The sequence below is a fragment of the Rhamphochromis sp. 'chilingali' genome (genome assembly GCF_963969265.1).
Source record: "Rhamphochromis sp. 'chilingali' genome assembly, chromosome: 17".
NCBI lineage: Eukaryota > Metazoa > Chordata > Actinopteri > Cichliformes > Cichlidae > Rhamphochromis > Rhamphochromis sp. 'chilingali'.
In genome coordinates, this window is record NC_137944.1 from 21,133,321 (window position 1) to 21,155,092 (window position 21,772).

At 39.3% G+C, this 21,772-nt stretch overlaps 1 protein-coding gene across 1 annotated transcript in view; it reads right to left on the reverse strand.

The window, feature by feature from the left end:
• csmd3b (CUB and Sushi multiple domains 3b) overlaps positions 1 to 21,772 on the reverse strand; it is a 416,246-nt gene that overhangs the window by 43,553 nt on the left and 350,921 nt on the right. The window contains exons 34-50 of the mRNA XM_080862956.1: positions 18,907 to 19,020; positions 18,716 to 18,811; positions 18,233 to 18,436; positions 17,785 to 17,909; positions 17,142 to 17,238; positions 13,629 to 13,733; positions 13,433 to 13,551; positions 12,884 to 12,953; positions 12,205 to 12,321; positions 11,791 to 12,000; positions 10,062 to 10,250; positions 9,158 to 9,335; positions 5,952 to 6,097; positions 2,302 to 2,382; positions 759 to 872; positions 443 to 631; positions 77 to 235 (exon numbers count right to left, since the gene is read on the reverse strand). Coding sequence (XP_080719082.1) covers positions 77 to 235; positions 443 to 631; positions 759 to 872; positions 2,302 to 2,382; positions 5,952 to 6,097; positions 9,158 to 9,335; positions 10,062 to 10,250; positions 11,791 to 12,000; positions 12,205 to 12,321; positions 12,884 to 12,953; positions 13,433 to 13,551; positions 13,629 to 13,733; positions 17,142 to 17,238; positions 17,785 to 17,909; positions 18,233 to 18,436; positions 18,716 to 18,811; positions 18,907 to 19,020 — 2,313 coding nt within the window. The remainder of the gene's footprint in view (positions 1 to 76; positions 236 to 442; positions 632 to 758; positions 873 to 2,301; positions 2,383 to 5,951; positions 6,098 to 9,157; positions 9,336 to 10,061; positions 10,251 to 11,790; positions 12,001 to 12,204; positions 12,322 to 12,883; positions 12,954 to 13,432; positions 13,552 to 13,628; positions 13,734 to 17,141; positions 17,239 to 17,784; positions 17,910 to 18,232; positions 18,437 to 18,715; positions 18,812 to 18,906; positions 19,021 to 21,772) is intronic.

The following is a 21,772-nucleotide window of genomic DNA, read 5'->3' on the forward strand; positions in this document are numbered from 1 at the left end:
CTGCCTCTGTCTGCTGTTGTCCTTATTTTCATGCATTATATTAAAAGTAGTAGTAAAATAAAGTTGGGATACATACTTTGGTACTCACCAACATAGCGAATTTTGAAGCCTTTCTTGTTTGTGCCATGGTCTGAAGACCAGCGGACTAGGAACTGGTGTCCAGAGGTTGTGAGGTTAAAGGGTGTTGGCAGGTCACCACTAAGTGTCGCCAAGGTGGGGCTGTTGGATGTGGGACCTGACAGGGATTAAGATAAAGTGAAAGAGATGGAATAATGGAGAGAGAGACAGGGAAAGAAAGACAGCAATAATAGAAGGAATGAGACATGAGAATACAGTGACATTTGGTATAATACAGCGGTGTGCATTCTTTCAAAAATGTGTCTATGAGTGTGATGTGTGGCTCTCTGATGTTGAAATCTGCGTTCCTTTTTGTGTTTTTTACCATCAAAAATCTCCAACACGTCAAACTCTCTCTCGGTGTGAAAACTTTCAAAGGTTATTGTGACATTGTATCCTTTCTCCACTGTAACACTCCACGAACACATTTGGAGGTTAGGGTAGCTTTCTGGCCAGCCAGGGCTTAAGATGACACCTGAGGAGTCGTATCGCACATCATGTGCAGGGCACTGAACTGTAAGTAAAAAATAAATAGCAAAGCCAATTGTTATATTGAATGACTACACAGCTTGATGGGTTTTTTTGACGGTGTCAAGCTGAAAATAGTAACTTAAACTGGTTTTGTACTGGCATCCACTGACCTTGGCATGTTGGGGGTGGTGAATCCATCTGCAGCCTCTCTCCTAAGCGACAGGTAAGAATCTCACTGCCAACCAATGAAAATCCAGGATGACATCTGTACCTGATGATGTCGCCTGGAGACACAAAATCAGTGTGTCTATAGAAAACAGAGCTGGTGCTAGCATAGCTTAGAGTGGTAAACTCTAAGTACATTTGAGTGCTTGATTTCAACACATTTCCAAGAAAGTCTTTACATTACAGCCTATGTACTCTAATGACTTTAGAATTAAACGTTTCAATAGAAAGCATCTTATCAACTTGTTGAGATGATGAATTGTTATAAATTGCTACAAATTTAACTCATACAAACTTCAGCTTGATGATTGGCAATAAAAACATGAAATATTATCACATGCCAGGAGCAATTTTTACTCGAGCCACATCTTCAGTACAGGACTTTTATTTGTATACACAGTACACCCATGCTCCACTTTATTGGTTATAATATGTTATTACTGAATGTGACCTTGTTTTGTCTTCAGAACCTTCTTAACTCTTTGTGGTATAGACTCAACAAGGTGCTGGAAACATCCCCCCGAAGAGTTTGCTCCACACTGACATGATAGCATCAAACTGTTGCTGCAGATTTGTCAGTTGGGCCTCCATTGTTGTTCCAGCACATTCCAAATGGGCTCTACGGGATAGAGTTCTGATGACTGTGGAGGCCATTTGAGTACAGTGAACCCATTGTGAGATTTGTGATCCAAGAAACCATCACCAACAGCATTACAACACCAGCACCAGCTTAAATCACTGAATGAAGGCAGGGTAGATCCATGTTTTTATTTTGTTTATGTCAAATTTTTTACCCTATTCTGAATATTGCAGCAAAAACATCAGATGACATTTTTCCAATCTACTATTGTACAATTTGAGTGAGCTTGTGTGAACTGTAGCCTCAGTTTGCTGTTCCTAGCTGTCAAAAGTGGCACCTGGTATCATCTTTTACTGTTGTATCCCATCTGCTTCAAGGTTTAATGTGTTGTGTGACATGCTCTTGTGGATACCTTGGTAGTAAAGAGCAGTTATTTGAGTTACTGTTGTTTTCTTATCAATTTGAAGCAGTCTGGCCATCCTTCTTCACTGACCTCTGGCATCACCAAAGCCTTGTCACGAAGCAAACCGCTCCTCACTGGATATTTTCTCTAGACCCTACATATGATTGTATTGGAAAATCTGCCATCCTGATGCTTAGTTTAAAGTCCAGCAGCTTGTCCTAATGCCTCAATGCCTAAATGCATTCAGTTATTGCCAGTTATGTGACTGGCAAATTAGATATTTGTCTTAATGCACAACTGAACAGGTGTACCTAATGAAGAGGCCAGTGAGTATATATGAATGGATTAGTGCGTGTCTTAAACCAATAAAAAATGAATTACAGAATATATATACACAATATAACACCAATCATCCTTGATTTAAGTCTTCATTCGTGTTATCGTGTCCTTTTTATCCATCAAAGTGACACATCTGTGAGCAATGGCAGGCAGACAGACAGCTCACCTATCTCAAGCTCGCCATCCTCCATCAGCATGTCAGCACTGGGAACTTCTGGAGGAGGCTGGCAAACCCTTAATTGGTAGGCTGGGAGATACAGAAACGGAGAGGAGACAGAAAAAGGAACAATGTATAAAAAATGTGTTCAAGGATCCCGTGTTAAAATTTAAATGTAATTTTTTTCCAAGTGCAATGAAAGGACAGAATAGTGTGACATTCAATCTTGGTCGCATCGGTTTAACTGAACTTTTTAAGTTCAAATGGTGGGCAAAGTATGGAATCAAGAACAGATCAGCTACACAGACACAGCACTGTCTTGAATCATAAAGAGGAATTAACTTCACAGTCACTGAGCTGAAGGCTGTAATCAATATTACTGCATGACTGTAGATCACTTGCTAACAGAGAGAGAGAGAAAGAGTGAAAAGAGAGAGCGAGTTAGAGAATAGAGGCAGACACAGACAGGAAAAAGGGAGGACAAGAAGCGAGCGAAGGAGAGAGGGCTAAGGGCTGTAAGTCAAGATGAAATTGACTATGAAAATGAGACCTGCCAATAGCTTCTGATGCTCTAATGCATATCAAAGCCCTGTGGTCTATGAGTGCGCGCCAGGATGTGTGTAAATGTTTGAGCAAGTGCATGTCTATGTTTGTGTGTGCAGCAAGCTCTGTGCTTCTACGCGCGATGAAAGGATCACTGTTAGCAGTCATCGATTTCGCTTAGCTCTGAGACCATTTTTATAGCTACTTCCACATGCGTGTCACATACACTGGCTCTCTCAGCCTCGTGTTCATGATGCTAGTCACCCGTGCGTGGCCCTCGTCTGTGTATGGAAGCTCCACACCTTTGAATTCAACCATTCCACTGAGTTGACTGATGAAAATGAAGAATAACAAGTATGTAATCCCGCCAACGATGGGAGCGCTGAAGTAGATGAATATCCTCAAACGGTGGCTTGATCCTTCTTTTGGCGCTTATTTGGCATTTCAAACTAAATTTTCTCTTTAGTAGCTGTCTCAGATTCAAACTAGGGCATTCTGAATTTCTTTACAGGTCACTGAAGGACACTCAAAAGAAAACTTAAGAACAATACTTTATAGTGACAAGTTTCTGCTTAAGAAAACGTCAGTGCAGCGAATCATGAAAGGTTCCCATTCTTCTGGTAATTATTATGCAACAATTTAAGTTCTGTACGGATGATCAAATAGGCTGCTCTGCTCTCATCTTTCTTTCATTCTCGCTGTCTTTCTTGTTTTCTTCTAATATTGTCTCGAAAAGAGACGCGACCAAATAATGCTAACTACTACTGCCATACATGTCACCCCCTTTCCATTTTATCCATCTTCCCTGTCACTTTTTGCTGTTCATCGTCCAATAAAGCAGAAATTGAAAGTAAACTTGAATCCATCAGATGGTGCTGTTCCTGTGTGAGTGTGACAACTGACAGTTAAAACCTGCCAACAAAAATTCATTAACAATGTGTCATCTGTCTGAAAAAGGGAAGCCTGTTCAAAAACAACATGACATATTTTCACTAAAGAGCACTGAACAGAAACTTTTGAGAAGTAGGAAACAGGCTTCGGGGGGGGAAATAAAGAGGCGTGGGTACATCTGTGAGAGAGAATGCGGGAGAACCAAGAGCTCATGAGGTTCTTTAAACATTATTTTGTCATCTTTAAAAAAGCCTGTCATCTTTTAGTTAAAGTAAAACCATTGTGGAATTAACTTTTGTGTCATAATGACACATACCAGAAACATTAGTCAGTAAAAATATAGATTCACCCATTAAATGAAATTTAAAAAGACAATAGATGATAATTAAATGTAATATATAAAAAAAAGAGTTTTGCATTTCCCTGCTTCTAAACATTTTGATGATTTCTTATGTACTTTAATGTACAGTATGCTATGTGTAGGAATCTTTAGATGAATGGAGTGGTTTTCACCATAAGCAGTATTTGAAAACAAAAAGAAATACATAGGCACCAAAGGACCACAGCACAGATTAAGGTGAGATGAAAACCTAAATGGCACAGACAGTGCAGGAATGGAGAAAGAGCAGCTAAGGACCAGGACAAATACTCCAAAAGTCTGTGAAGGGAAAATGACTGTTTTTTTTAAAAAGGTGTAAGACAGATAGAAAACACTTCTTTCTACTAACAGGGTGCAAAAGACAAACACTCAATAGCTGATTTTTGTGAACCAATGCAACACACATTTTTATGAGTAAATTGCAGGTTTGCTGCTTACTTTGTTTTTTTTTCTACTGTATGAGATAAAGAGATAAAGCTATCAACGTGCTTTTTAATCTGACAGCGTCTAAGAACACAGGAAACCATCATTTAATTGGAAGTTTAACAAAAACAAGATTAATGAGCTTTTCAGTTGCTAAAAAAGTTCCATCCCTTGCAGTGCTACCTTTAGTAGAACCACAGTAAACAGCATCAAACAAACAAGCCTATTAGGCTACATTAAACCTCTACTAAGCAATCTTATTCCTGTATTAAGATTAGCACTACTTTATTAGACATTTATTAGTTAATGGTGCATTTATTAATATCTGCATCACACACACATATATACTTATATATATATATATACACACACACACACAACTATGCCTTAAAATCCCATTTCCTTAATTAGTTTTATACAATTATTTAGCAAGCATTCCATTTTTGATATAAAACATGACTTCATTGGTTATTGTGTAGAATTATATAATGTAATATTGATGCCATACATAAACATCACCATCACCGCATACTCAGACATGAGTATATTCACTGTTTGCAAAAACAGAAGTTAATGTTGAAAAATTAAAATAGTATACTTTTATAATGAGCAGCAGGGGTTATTTTGCCAAGCAACATGATGATGTCATAATATCTATAGATACGTAAAGATGTACCTGTGCTCGAATGTTGGTTGTTTCATGGACAAACAAACAAAAATACAGATTGTATTGTCTATTTATGGTAAGATCATTCTAAAAAAAATTATCATAAAGCATTACCAAGTGTTTTTTTTAACACATTTGGAAATGTTACCAACTGGTTTAATAATCTCTTCTTCGAGCAGCCGAGACCTCAAAAGCTTTTCAGTGTCGCCCCAAAGTGAATCACACATCACAAACTTTGTATTAACATTTTTTTGGAGTCATTTTTAAGCATCATTTAAAAATAACTGGGTAGTAACAGTGGGCGGGATAGTGGTATAGTGAAACTCCTCAGTAGTCCGCACTCAAAGATAAAGTCGGAAAGACGAAAGCTTGAAAATGACGAGTTTAGTCATTTCAAAGAGAATGTTTCTACAGTGTTGCTATTATCAACTCGGTTCATAACATTAAGAATATTAATTACTAATCACTGTGATAGGATGTGGCAAAGAGAGGAAGATCAATTTCAAATGAGTCAGAATGAGTCAAAGGAAGTAGATCTGACTGTGAAGTTAAAGAGAGTTCAGTTCAACAAAAAACTATTGGAGCTAGAACTAATGATTGCGCTACACTGTTGCCATACCTCAGGACAACAAAGACAACTACAGAGAAAAGCGCTAATGAGAGCATCATCTGTAACTGCGCAGACAATCAAGTAACATGCTTCTACGGCAGGCTGATATTATCATTATCTCTGTGATAATGTGGTCTCTTTCTTACCATGATAACTTAAGACAAAAAAGCCGGCTCCAGAGAAGTCCGAGTGGAATTTGATGAGGATGATGTTGGACGTTGAATAGACGGACTCCAAAGCTGTGTTTCCGCTGAACTGTCCAATCTGAGGAGAAGACTGATCTGGACCATCCCTGTGGTAAAAAACCCCAGAATGAAACACAAAGAAAACATACACAAAACCTGTGTGACCAAGAAGACAGCGAGAGAATAAAGGCCCATAAACGAGTGGACTTGATCTTTCTTTATAGAACAATGGGCTTGAACGTCCACCTAAGATATAATTTGAATAAGTTATTGCAGTCATCGGTGACAGTTAGATGGCTATTTATGTTCAGGAAATGGTTGCTCCAAGGCTAGAAACAAAGACAGAAGAGACTTGACGATTTTTTATGAGACCTGCTCCATTAACTGCAAATGCAGATGGACATTGTGTGACAAAGTGCTGGCTCCAACAGCGATTGTGCATGGCTATGGGCTCATCTTCCTTCTCAAAACAATACAAACCACAATGTCAAAAAGCTCATTTAGATAAGAAGTGCTCTGAAATTTAGATTCAAATTCTCTGACAAAGTAACAGCTCTTGATAACACCACAACCCACAAATCTATGGCTCTCTTGTTCTTGCTTGGGGATGAGTTCATAAATATTGACTGAACTGTTGACAGATCATAAGAATAACAAATGTTAGTCCTGGTGTAGACTTGGCTTCACTGTTCCCACTAATATGGGCCTGGCATTCGCAAAAAGTCACACAATTACCCGAGAAGGCAGGCAGGAGGTTATCCATCAAATGGCAGGTCATGCTCTCAGTGAACATATTTCACCTTTAATGACAGCACCAGCTGTCAGACTGGAACTAACCAATATCAGACTCATTATCTGTGATTAAAAAGCATAATCATGAAGTTAAATTAAATGATTATTTCCTGCTGTTAAGTGTTTTTGGAAGAGACTAATTATACCTGCCAGGTTATGAACAGAATCATCCCCTTCTCTGATTCGCATTGGGTGGCTCAGAGTCATCAGAGCAGTTGCACTTATTGCCTTCCACTGCTTGATTACAGCTGATGCACTCGCTCGCTAACATTTATTAGTATGTCAACGCAACACTTTCAGTACAGAATAGGCTTTAAAGATAAGGTTGCACAATATATAGAAACATCTGTGACATATATGGAAACTTTTGCAGTGGATCGCTGTAGCAAGCCTCCCAGTTTGAGACCAATTAGCAGACTAAGCGACTGTCAGGTCAGCTGGCTCTGGACTGAAGAGACCGCTGTGAAAATCACACCTCTACCACTGACTCCGCGCTCTCTATGGGGAGCCAGCATGATTGCGTGACTAAGATCGGGAATTTTTACCGCATTCTTGTGTCGTCTTTGCTTCAGTCCGTCCACTTTTCTGACAGACCAAAGGGTCAGAAACACGCTGTGCGACCAATTCATGGAATTCACACAATCAGCTGTGGGTGGGCGGCACATGCTTCAACTGTGTCGTGGTGTGGGAAAGACAGGCTGGATATCGCACAACTATAGACTAAAACTAGAGCTAAACAAGTCACACACCAACTGCTGAAGAAAACAAGCTGCTTTTTTCAGTGGATAGCTGCTAAAGAGGAAGGTCTGCAATGTCATGTTTGTGTAGAAGCCAAACAATACCATAAAGCAATAAGTGTGAAATTACAGATTTGCTTGATATAACTGAGCTATACACCATCCTGTAGCACTCTGAGGAGTGAAGCAATGGATCAAATGAATTAGTAAGCTGCAGCAATTTTGCTAACAAGTTAAACATTACAGTCAAGGAACTGCTGTTTTTCTATTCCTAAATGTCTTATTCCTGCTTTTCTGACATTTTACAGCCAAATCAAATCACCAACTGAGCTTGAAAACTTGATTTATTCCTAGAAAGTTAGGTTAATGAGTTAGATTTGATATTGGAGTGAGAAACAGTTGACAGAGTTGCAATCCTGTGAGGCTTCTTCTCAAGTCTGAGGAAAAACGGAACTGTAAAAGCAGTTTTGACAGCATGGCAAGCGCGGAGCTAATCATATCTATAATTTCATGACTTCTACAGACAATAAAGGCATCTTGGAATATCAGGTGGTGAATGTTGTGAGAAAAATACCTTTTATATTTAAATCTGAGCTAAATTAAAATCTAATTTTCATTATATTTTCTGCTGACCTAAAAAGTTGAGAGTTCTCAGACTTTCTAAAGAGGAGAGAAAGTTTCTTGTTAGAACAATTTTACAGTTTCCGTGTGGCTAAAGAAACAGCCAGACCTGGACATCTGGAAGGTTGGCAGTGCTTACAGAAAGACAGGATAACAACAGAACAAGCCAGACATTCGGTCCTTCTGTGCTGGTCTAAAAATACACGATTTGCAAGGAAATGTATCAGCAGCAAACCACGTCTTGTCCTGCTGTTGTGTTCTTTTTGCTCAGCCCTGCCTCAAATGCCTATGCGGCTACATCGCACCCTGTTGTCTTTTTATAGGAAACAGGAGTAGGTGGAGGGACTCTGGAGAAAGGGGCAGCATCATGGCACCCGTAGCAATAAACGATGCAACGTATTTATGGTTCTGCTACCACCTTGTACCTGCAGATATCTATGTAGCGTGGTATCTAAGCACCATTTAAGCACCTGCATTGACAAAATGTCTAGTGTTGCCAATGGCTGTTTTCCTCAAGAAGAATAATGAAGAGAGAAGTCAAGGTTGGTTAGCTGGGAAGCGAACGATGTATTGTATATAACATATAAGGCTGGCCGAGCATTAAAGATAGTGTAAGGGACAGGCCAAAGAAGAGAAAGACCTATGGCTAAAAACAAAAATGGGTAAACCGTGACAAGAAGAAAATTATATCAGAGTGACTTTATATGCATGACATGGTGTCTGCAGTCATAGTAACCTTGCAGGAATTTAGCCAATTAGTGGTTAGCTCTGAAAAGATTTTAAAGAGCGTAGCATCCGGCTAGAGAGAGAGAAAAGAAAGTGTGTGTGAACAGAAAGTTATGTGGTACAAATTAAATAGTTATTCAGTCAAATAAAACATTTCTTACTTAAACTCACTTGAGGCAGCGAGAAGAAGGGATAGCATTATAATAATAGCACATAATGAGCATGAATACTGTCAGTTAAGAAGTAGAGCAAATATAAAACGTGCTAATTGAAAAAGTAAATAGCACCTACCAGACAGTAATGTAGTCATATATGGGCTCTGTGCTCAGTACAGTAAAGTTGATATAAATCCCGTGTCCAGGAGGAACTCGAACGCTCCACACACAGTCCTGGAAATTTGGGTATTCCTCAGGATGGCCGGGAGAGTAAATGGTTCCGTTTAATGACGTGATGTTACCACCGCAGAGTGCTGCAAGTGAGAATATTAACAGAATTGCCCTTAATAAATTACCCGCAAATTAGAACTGCCATTGTGAAGCTTCAATAATTGTCGGGATCGCTGTGAAAGAAAATGTCTCTATCACTCATGTAATGACCACTGGATAACACCTTAACACCTTTAATAAATTGTCATTACATTTTTATTTCTGTCCCACAGCTCAGCTGACTCTCAGCTGTGCTGATGTTAGAACAATATGGCTCAATATGAAATGTTATCATCTTGAAATTAGAACGATTTCTTTCATGTGTGGAGTAAACAAAACAATAAGAGTAAGATAATTTATAGTGAGAGTGAGATTATTAATCTTTACAACAGTAATAATATCTGTCCCTATATATATGTATATTGTGTTTATATCATTAAGAGACTATATTGTTATGATAGCACCACATATCCTCCAAAAAAGGCATCTTTGAGAGTGAAAGTTGATGAAAGCACATGTATGTCTAACAAATTAAGGAATTTATTATAAAAAGAATTCATAGAGAAACTTCTTCATACTTCTTTTGGAATTTGTAAACCCGTGCATTATGATTTATTATGTGGTGATACATTATTATTAAGTGCCCTGTAAGCCTGTATGAGAGGACAACAAAAAGATGCAGGAGACTCAATTGAAATCCAGCTAAAATGATCAATCGCCTTTGATCAAAGAAAAAGATGAGTAGGCATAAGAATAATCACGTAATTTACCTTCACATCGTGGTAATGGGTGATTCCAGTTCCTGCTAATTCCATGCAAACATGTGAGCGAGGCTTCTCCAATCAGAGAGTATCCGGGCAGACACTCAAACGACACCGTCATCCCAACACTGAAATCTGTGCCAATCACAATGCCATTTCGAAACGGTCGAGGGTCTGGGCAACTCTGGAGCTGGTAGGCTGCAGAGATAATAACATAAATTATTCAAGAAAAAAATCAACGAGGCAGAAACGATTTGTTAATTTAGTCCTGTAATGTGCAACTCATGACTACGAGCCACAGTATGAACTGCAGCTTCAACTGTGAACAGTCAGTTGGTTGAAAAAACTAAAATCAAGCAAAATAAATATATACAGCAAATCGATCCTTTCTAACTGCATAATGAATCATCGTTCAGCACAAAAAAAGTGGAACAGGATACAGCCAACCATACAACCATACGAAGCTCAAAGGAGAATTACTCTCAGTTAGTGTTGCTGGTAAATTGTATACATTTCAGATTACATGTTAATAGTGTAATCTGAGTATCCTAAAGTACCCTGAATGTGTTTAAAAAAGGAAAAAATCTTAATCATCCTATTTAAAAGCTGCTTGTCCAAAAAGTTAGTTAAAAAACACTCATCATCTTTGTGACTTGTTTTGCTGTCAAGTCATTATTAACAGGCATGTCAGTGACAGCCAAGGTAAGCGTCTCATCTGTTATGATTGACAGCTTCGATACCATCAGTCCCGCCTCTCCTTGATTCTGGTTGGTTAATGAGAGAGAGAAGCGACACTGGCGAGAGCACTACTTTTCTCCATGTTAAACTATTTCCACCCAAGAGCGTCAGTACGAGGGAATAAAGCTCAGAGCTGAGGGTGATTTTTGCACGCCGATGAGCTTCATAGGCTGTTTGCGGAGACAAATGCTAAATGATCTTTACTTTGTAATTAAAGGAAAAGTTAATTTAAAAGAAAAAATGACTACTGTAACTCTGTATTCCTCTGGCTTGCTTAAAAAAATCTGCAATCTTCAGCTAGAATTTAAAATTGTCACAGAAAAAAAAGAAAGATGCGGCCATCCTGCATCAAAAAAGATAGTTCTCGTTTTTAACACGATGCCAAAATATTCTCAAATCACATCCGCCAGCTTGAAGTTAAAACATAATTGTTGCATAATTGTCCGCAGCCGGTGCTACAATAGCCAGGGCTTGGAAGGAAAACATGTCACTGAGACAGACAAACACTGGGAGAAATAATGGTAATGGGTAAAATGAAATTGAGGGTATTCATATTTTCCCCGTTTTAAAACACTGTGGCAGTGCTGCTGTCAAGAGATAAAAGGTATTATTCATCAGCCACTGTAATATTCACATTAATGGAATTAGGCGAAACATATTTAGGCTATCTACAAGATTTGTCATAATAAATATAAGACTACTCAAACCATTTTAGTGCCAGACAGAATAAATATAAAACTCCTCTCATCATTGAAATTAATCCAAATTGAGGACCTGCATGCACCCAGTAATCTTTTTGGCAAGCTGCTTCTGTAGTCAAGAAACATTTTTATCCCAGTAGATGAATTCGTTGTTACGGTAATCGCTCCTGAGAAATCAAGTCACAGTGAGACAGTTGTTTCCACGTCGGCAACAGTCGTGGTCTGCTCTTGTTGTCTCTCTTAGGAAATGATCGCTGTAAACAAGATGTCGGAGAGGTGCTTTTAGAAGCAACGTTTACCTTGATACGTGATGTGGAACCCGGGTTTGTTCTGTGAATAGTCACTGTGGAAAAAAAAGCTGGTTTGGTGGGTGGTGCTGAACAGAGGTTTGGGCATGACTGGGCCGCTGAATCGGTCAATGACAGAGCCCGTCTCCAGCGTTCCGCTACGGATCTCCAAGTAATCGTGGATTGCTTCAGTGGAGAAGTTCAAAAATTGGAGATGGATGCCTGGGAAAGAAAAAAGCAATACGACGCGTGACGTTATACGGATAAAGTCTCTTGAAAAATACTTGCACTTTATCTCATCACCAAAACCAAAAGCAAACAGAGAAACAAGAAAGAAGTGCTACAGACAGAGAAAACAGATTCTCACACAAACTCAAAGAAAACACTTGTTTTAAACTCTACTCAAAAGTTGACAGTGTTTCTTACCAAAGCCGACAGGTAAGTTCACCATCCATGTGCAGTCTAATCCACTGGGGTAGTTGCCGGGGTAACCAGGACTTAGAATCACTCCACTTACATCTGTCATAGACCCACCACAATGGGCTATACACCCAAACACACACATAAATAACACAGAAAGAAGGAAAAAAGGAAAAGAGTGTTTCAGCGTTGAAAGCAACACATCAAAAGCAGGAGGCTGACCTCACAGGAGGAAGCAAACATGCTTCTCTTTTCAAAAGACACCGCTACTGACTCGAGATTTTATATCTATAACCTGATATTTTGCAAGTTTAAATAAAAAGTTGACTTTAATTAATGCACACGCTAAACATGTTAGCGTTGTTTGAGCTGAAATGTGTCCAGGGCTTGTTTGTGCAGACTTTGCCTCTGTGCATGTTGACGCTTTGGTTCGCTCTGCATGTTTATGGCAGGGTCTGATTTAGCTTTGGGTCAGTAGTATTCTGCACAGAATACCAAATAATCAGCTCATCACAGGAGAGTAAATTGATCAAACAGCTTATTTCCCAGAGAGCCAGTGAAGGCGGTGGAGGCTGATTGCATCATTTCTGCAGCACTGAAGTTTTGCATGTTTCCCAGCACATCCAGGCTTGAATGCATATGTGTATGTGTGTGTGGATGGGTGTAATGTTGAGGAAACACCTACCGATACACAGCGGTACAGGATAGTTCCATCTCCTAACAGGTCCGGGCATACAGGTTATATGGGCATTGCCCTAAAATGATAAAAGCAACCACAATCTTTTCTTAGAAACGACTAAAGAAATCCCTGCCAGTGACTGCACTGATTTAAACATGCTGTTTTACATTTTTTCCATTAATCACTGTGCATTTACATTAATAGTACAGATCTGTATATTAAGCAGAACTTGACAGAATACTGTACAAAAATTGGGCAGACCACACCAGAGACATGCATTATTCAGGAGTTATGCAAACCACATCAGAGTTGTATGTTTAGCAAGAGCTGTGTAAACCACTTGAGAGTGGGGTTTCCTTTTGACTCTTTTAAATAATTTTTGGTTTATGCAGCCAGTGGATAAAAAGAATGAATGGTGGCAAAGCTGAACATGCTTTTACATTAAAAAACCTAGATATCTGGAAATCAGTTTGCATTAAACAACTAGCAGTATTTGTGATTTATGTTCATCTGCCACTTAATATGAAAAGAAGGACCAACGTGTGGATTTTTTACCTGAAGAGAGTATCCTTGTTCGCACGAAAATTGCACAACATCCCCCACCATGAACCTGTCTCCTTGTCTAATTCCATAGTTTGGAGTCTGAGGTTCTGGACATGACTCCAGACCAATAGCTAATAAGAAAAAATAACATGATTATTTGGAAATACTGCATGCCTCTGATAAAAATGCTTTAAAGATATAGATGTACCTGTATATTCCAGGTGAAATCCAGCAGCTGAGACACTAATATCAGAGCTGAAGCTGAGATAGAGGTTGTTAGATGTACTATTCAGGAGAGGGGGGATAGTAGTGCCTGAAAGCAGGGAGAAAAGGAGAAGAGGAACAGAGGGCCATGATCACATTTTTTTCCTCATTTTTCAACTAAGGCCTTTAAAGCACATGATCTTAGTTATCTGACAGCAAAGGAGACAACAAAGGCCTCCCAAACCTACATTTTTACTTTTTTTTGTTAGTGAAGTGCTCTCGAAGGAGGGAGAAGGGAATTACTTTTATTTGAGACATCTGTTTTATTTGAAACCACTTTTCAAATGTTGGTTTGACCTACTTAGCGTGGCAGGGGAGAGTACAAAGTTAAAAAAGAAAATGGGGATGCAATACTGAAGCAAAGCTGGCACAGCACGTCAGTATAATCACGACCCTTCAAAATAACGTATTAGATGATCTTTTATGCAAAGGAATATGAGCATACTCCAGTCTCCTTATTAGCAGAAATGCCATTTATTTTTCTTGGCATGCTTCAAGATGCAACAGTGGTAACAACATTTCCTGATATAAGCTACTTGTGGATTTATATTTCGCAATCACCACTTCAGAATAAAAAAAGGCTCGATTTGCATTGTGTTGTGCTCGCTGGCAGGTGTGCCAGAAACAGAGACAGATCAGCAGTGAAACGGGTCAGTAGATGTTATTGGTTGCCTGTTGTGAGGGAAAATAATTAGCACATTGCTGAATAGTCTGCAGCCCCCCTGTTGTTGTTTTTACATTATCATTCATTATCATGACGGAAAATAAAAAGTGCTTTTTCCCCATAATAATAATTCCTGATTGATGCCAAAATAATTAACTGCATTGATTTAACTATCGCAGTTATTTGAGGATGGATGACAGTATTAATTAAGAGTTGTAATTAACCCTAATAAAAAACCCTACAAAGATTTATTCATTAATTATATTTTTACATGAAATCCAGATAGAATAATGTTATTCTAATTGTGTTCCATATAATCTCTAAACTAGCTTACTATAAAGATGTCAAGTCCTCTCATAGATTATTTAATACAACTAGGAGGTACCCAGATGACTTTGCTTCCCTAAAAGCAGTATAGGTTTCCTGAGGAGATTATGACTTCTCCTTTGGGCAGTGGTCTGAATTATATGAAAAAGTAAATCTGGAATACAGGTTAAATCCAAACTGAACAGACATTTTGGTTGGACATGAGGTGCTGGGAAATTGTAGGGAATTTCCATTTTATGGCTTAGTCACACTAGAGTGAAAATAGGACAGCAACCTTCTTGCAGGTACGAAAAACTGGTACTTGCCCAGGGATTGCACTGAAAATGCATTTCTTTGCACTTGCAAGTGGTTCCTTCAAAGAATCGTCACCCAGAGTTTGAGAATGTTGCATCCAAAACTTGGTGGCCACTTCTGATTGCAAGGTGATTGCACAGGTCATCTGGTGGAGCGCAACCTGTGTGGTCTGACTCAGATGCCATTTATCTGTTTGTTACAGAAGTCTCAACTCAGCTGCTGACTGGTTGTATTCTGCTTATGTTCCTATATAAATGTCACTCTGGATTTAATCATTGTTATTCTTAATCTCTGGCTCTCCTCCACACCCTAACTTTGTCTTGTCTTCCTCCCCTCACCTCTAACCAGTGCGCCTCCCTGAGCTTGGCTATTCCAAAGGTTTCTTCCAGTTAAAAGGGAGTTTTTCCTTCCCACTCTCAGCAAAGCACTTTATTATTGAAGGGTCTTTACCTTAAAACATGCCTTGAGAAAACTGTTGTTGTGATTTGGTGCTATATAAGTAAATATAAATTGAAATGAACTGAATAAAATGCGGGTTGTTGTGCACCTGTGTCATTCTGCAGTTAAATCGCTGTCCTCCAGCAACTGCGTCACTATTTGTGGGGCAATTTCTGAATTTCTGTTTTGAAACTATGAGGTTCTGTCAGGACCCTGAATGTAAGCAGTGACTGGGAATTTTTTTTTTAACGCAGGATGTCTGCGAATAACTTACACAGCTTATTGCTTTCTTGTCTTTCTGTCCATTTTGACACAACTGACAGCAAGTGTTCGCAGAGCTGGTCCCCGTGTTTAAAGCAGCCATTTTAAAAGCAACAAGATCGCAAGTTCATTGGACACAGTTACAATAATTTGACGTTTTGCAGTCTCTAGCCACAGTTTCCTCTGGTATGCATGTAGCATGAGGCAATGTAGAGCAGCTGCATTGGACCCGCTTACTGTTTCAGGTAATTATATGGCAGGTACAAGTGAAAATCAACAATTTTGTATAAAACACAAATACTGAGAGCAATAAGTTTGTAAATCCTCCTGAGAACTGAGGAAAAGGGAATTTTCCCATTGAACTTCTTGTGTGATTTCCTTCCTCTTTGCAGCTAAAAGAAGCCACCCAAACACATGAGATATCAATGGAAAGCCCAGCGTGCCCTCTATTTAGCACATCAGGACTTAGTAGCAGCTTAAATAAGTCAAAAGATATAGACCAAAAACAAATATCCAACACAGAGGAGTTCTGCAAGCCCCAAAAACAGATTTATGACTCACATAACACTGTTGCTTTTCACTGAAGCAGAAAAACAAATATCATCATTTAGACAAGATAAGAAAATCATTAGTGCAGAAAAGTTATCTTAAAGGTTTCGCTAACAACACAGTGCAGTAAATTTTGGGACCAATAACAAATATGAATAATTCCACTAATACTGAGTTTGACAGATCATCTTTACTCCTAACGGGAAATTTGGCTGTAAGAGGATCAATTAGTTTTGCAAAAGATATTTTTTACATATCTTTCAAAGGAGATTTTTGACACAGGCCTTACTGGGTATGTAACTCAGCTCCTGCTGAGACGCTAAATGCATCCAGCTTAACTCAAATTGCAGGAAGCCACATGAGCAGATTTCACATTTTATTTATTTAACTGTCAAGACTGGCTGTGATCAGCCTAAAATACAATCCACTTCTTATTGTTTAGTTATCAGTGGAATGAAAAGCTTCCTGAAATTATCTGAAGCATTTGATAAACAGCATAACAATCTCTAATTGAAAACTCAATTGCTTGGTATCAGACTTACTTCCATAAGAGCAGTATAAACCTTAATATATAATGCCTTAGTAATCATTTCCCAGCCCACTATAGATCTTCAATGATGCAAAACTGGGAATCAGAAATAGGTTGTTTGATGGTTACTGGTGTACTGTGCTAGAAAATGCAGTATTGTTATCCACTAAATATATACAAATTCAATAAATCTCACACAAGATGGACTGCACTCCTTTTAGACTAAATAGCGTAACTGTGGGCTCTCGTGCATGTACCTTGTACATTATTGTAATCTTAAATTCCCATATTTTCTTCGAGTATGTCACTTCTAGTGCATTTAATATTGAACTATTCCCAGCACTATAGAGTTCTACTTGAGTAACACCATAAAAAAATGATGGAAAAAAGTTTACCAGAGTAGCTTCCCAGTCTTGGTGCATGGTTGTCAGCACCGTCGTAAAAATCCAAAGAGTCCCAGTTATGCTCAGTGGCAAAACTCACGACTTGTATCTGGAGAGAGAGAAAAAAAGAAAACACAAGTGATTCTTAGATTTTTTTTGTCTGTCTTTAGTAAAATTCCCCAGATTGCTATGAAACTGCATTTGGTACAATGTTCAACAGTTTATTAAGCTTAAATTGACAGAATTAAAACCCACACATACTGTTTTTAATCTAAATGTTTCACAAAACAATCTATTGAGACGGAGCAGCTTCAAAAACAATTATCATTCTACTTTTAAATCAAAGGCTGGAAGGAAAGGAATCAAAGGGATATACAAACACTTTGAGGTGCCTGTCATTTCAAGGGACTGCACCTTGTGTAAAAGGCATCTTTGCCTTTGTATTTGTCCGTGATAGCAGTTTAGCTTACATGCAATCAGGCCTTATCTTTCATGATTAGATCCTATCTAGTTATCTCTGGATGGCCCCTCTCTCAGAAACCATCCATCCATTCATCCTTCTAATAATATCTTATCTTCCCTGAGATCCTGCCTGCTCAGCTTTTAAGCCAATGATACATAGGTCAGCCAGGAAGCAGCATGTGACAGTTACTACCTGTATTCCAGCTCCTTCTGGGACAGAGACCTTCCAAACACAATTCTGGTTGTTGTCATATGGCTCTGGGTAGCCAGGCGACAGGATAGTCCCGCGGCGAGAGGTCAATACGCCCCCACAGGGAACTGGGAGAGAGGAGTGAGTGCACAGAGCATAGTAGAGGAGAAAGGAGAGAAAAAAACCAGAGGTTAAACAACACTTTGTAGAAAAATTACAGGAAAGCAAGACAAAGTGAGCCATTCCAACCATGCCCTTAACAGAAAGAGATACCAAAGAGCCTATCTGGATAACATATATGACTAGAGTGCATATGGATTGCAGTTGTTTGTATTTGTTTTAAATTGTTTTTCAGTTATGAGCGTCTACTGTGCAATCATGCTGATACTGCATTCAGAAATAGATAAACAAACTCTTCTGTCCTGTGTCTGATTTTCAGATTCATATTTACCTATACATGTTGGCAAAGTGTCATTCCATTGCGCCAGGTTGTCCGGTACACTCTCACAGCGAATGGCAGTAGAGCCATGCAATGTGTAACCGGGGTTGCACTCAAATTGCACCAAGGCGCCGACTGCAAAGTCATTACCAAGACGTTTCCCGAAGCGTGGCTCGGGGACTGAACTGCACTGGGTGGAGCTAGTCCGGGGTACAGCTAAAGGAGAAAAAAAAGAAAGTGCCCCAGTGAATAAACTGAAGTGTATCACTGTCACTGCATATGGGAAACATGTTTAAAATTTCAAATTAAAATTTTCTTTAAATAAATGTAACAAAGGGCGAGAAAACGCATACTCAAGATGATGTGTACAATCAAAATGTTCTGTTTAACTGAAAAAGTAGCAAACAATGCAGTAATGCATGGTAATAAATGCATAGTAATAAAAAAAATGCTCATCATTATAATAGAAATGGCAATAATAATATCAATAATGACCTTGGTAGACAAAATGAAATCCCTTAGCGGTTTCTGGTCCAACTGTGGTGAACTTTATTGTAATCTGGTTTCCTGAACTCAGAGGGAGAGATTCACCTAGAGATGAAGTGGAAGCAACAACACGTTATGAGGCTGAGGCTGAGTGACTGTCATCTGTTCAACTATCCACAATTAAAATCAACCATCCTTACCAGAGTGTGACCCAGAGAGAGAAGACAGGAGCGTGTTTTGTTGAGTGGGTCCGTCATAGATCTCCACCACGTCATTAAGAGACGTCTGGAACAACACAAACTGGCCGAAGAGAACTGGAGGTAAAAATGGGGGAGAAAAGAGAGAAAGAGATGAATTAACTGCAACTGAATGGCAGCAACTTATTATTCCATGCCACTGTCTGCTGCTGACCTTCCAATGATAAAATTAACCTGTAATACCTAATTTAAATGTTATTAAGCTGCAGTGTCACCTTCTATTTGAGGCCAACTATTGGTATAAAATTATATAACACTTATTAGTCAAAACGCTACCTTGCCTTCATCATGCTGTAGTCAACACCACCACCCCACCACCCACACCCTTCTCCTCATCAATTGGCAACAGTGTATCAGTGTTGTCAGCTAGCGGGAGATGCTAATCTTGCAAAGACCGACTTGGATTTGGTAACGTACGCTAGCAGAGCAAGACGCTTTTCTGTCCTTTCTTCTGTATTGCAAGTTTGAGTGAAAGCCATATAACAAAGGCGGTAACCTGTCAACTCTGACGTGCCACTCACACACTGAAACTGATCCAATCACGTTTCCTTGCGAAGAACACCTGCAGGGACTTGGCAATTAATGACATGCTACCGCTGGAAGACAGATGTGTAGGAAAGGAGGAAGGAAATACACCCAATACTTCCATACAGTAACAAAAGATTAAATTTCAGAGTGCAGCTGTACGGGCAGGTAGCATTAGACAGTCCCGGAGGTATTTTCTCAAACAGGTACAATTTGCTCTGTCTCGAATGATCACTGTACCATCAAACCAATCATTAGTAACCTGAAGATGTAAATTGGTAGGTGTAGTTTTATTGTTCGAAGCACATGTCCTATCTAAAAAAAAAAGTCCTCTGGGATAAATTACACCGATCTGGAGCTTTCTCTTCCACTCACTGCACACATGCACATATATATCACCTCCACACCCCGCCTTGCTCTCACTTTGGCCCCAAAGGCTGAGGTGTTAAGGATTAAATCTGAACATTGCCAAGGATATGCTGGTATAAGAAGGTCACTGGTCAATTTATACAAGGCTGCCTCTCTCTGAGGATCTCTTTTAAGGTTTCAGTCACATTTTGCGGAAACATAGCTCTGGCTCACAAACGATCCTCTGTGCTTTCGTGAAAATTCTCATGTTGTTTTATTGACAAGCAAAGCAGGACGGAAACGATGGATTTTCAGTCGCCACCGAATTTTTCCCACAGTCAAAAAGGGGATTAAAACAAATCATTAAGAAAGCGTTTAGCTTTATATGGTAAACTACCCTCTTATTGTCATGTTTTATTGGCCTGTCATGGTTTCTGCCTGCCTGCAGACATCACTGCCCACTATGTAAGGATTTTTAGGAAATCAGAGCGATTAGTTTCCCTCATTCCTTGCTGTGATATTGACATACTGCACAGCAGGCGGAGGAGTTCACACCTGAAACTGTTTCAAAATACAGTACACATTCGTCAACATTTGCACACAGATTCATGAATTTATAAAGTATGATGGTACACAGGGAATAGCTAACACACCTCAGCGGTACTAATAAAAAAGCCCACACAAAGTCACAGACATTCACAGACACAAAGGAATTAATGATCACAGCAGTGTTGTCCTTTGCTATGTTAACCTCATCGCTCTCTGTTAGAGAAACGCCTCATATAGACCCTAGAGATCGGGTCAGCCATCTAGTTCTTAGAGTCCACCAAAGTCTGAACTGATCCACTGAATTTAAAATCAGATGATTTTAAATGTTTGACTGTTCATTTGAAAGGTCTCTTTACTTCCTAACATCAGTTGGAGAGAAAACTGGGCGCTGATCCCTGTGGAGCTCCCGTGCCTACTGATGAGTTGCCTGAGTGGGTGTCCTCTGCCACGTAATCATCCAACAGGAGGTATAGCATCTCCAACGGGACATATGCCCAGGGTTTTCCCTACGTGCTGGTAAAACTGAAAGAGGCATTTGCACGAAGGGAGAAACCTCATTGACCATTAACCAGCCGAGTTTTTTTCGATTCCTACATCTCTGATCGCCTGACAGTTCAAACAGCAGGACTGCTGCAACCTCCAGCCTGGACCATTCAATTGCTGTAATTAAAAACAAGATATTTTACACAAGAATGACAGCTGCTTAAAAATTATGGGCAGTGCTGCAACTTAACAAAACAATCTGTCTTTTCACTCTGTGTGGGAGTTTTGGGAAGGCTCTCTCTGTGTGTCTTATACAACACGCAGACCAACCAAATGTTAGCTCCTCTCACTCAGGATTTCTACACGGAGGTGAAATATAATGAGACATCAACCATCCATGGCCTTAGGGAGAGCTGAGATTTATTCATAACACCACCAGGGCATAATTGGACATAACCCACCAATTACTGATTGTTTATTAAAGCTTAATTCACATTCAATGAGCAAATAGTTCTAATAATCAGTCAACAATGTTGTTCATTTATGATGTTGTAACTGATATTGTAGGCACAAATATAAGTTGTCCATCTCCACATTGATGGCATTCTTAGTTCGACAACACAAATCTAACTTAGTGTCCACTTGCAGGCTCTCTCCAGAGCTGTTAAATACAGTGATGCTCCACTCACACGTGTAGATTAGAGTCGCACTAGAATACATTAAAATGCAATTCTGTATTCAGCTTGAATTTTGAGTGATATGAATATACCAAAATATTCCAGACAAAACTCCTAACAGCTGTGGCAAAAATAAGGAATTATTTACAGGTTATTTTCCAGCAGAAGCCTTTTACCCCCCCCCCCCCCCCTAATGATCACCCTCTCAGCACAGCCTCACTGTAACA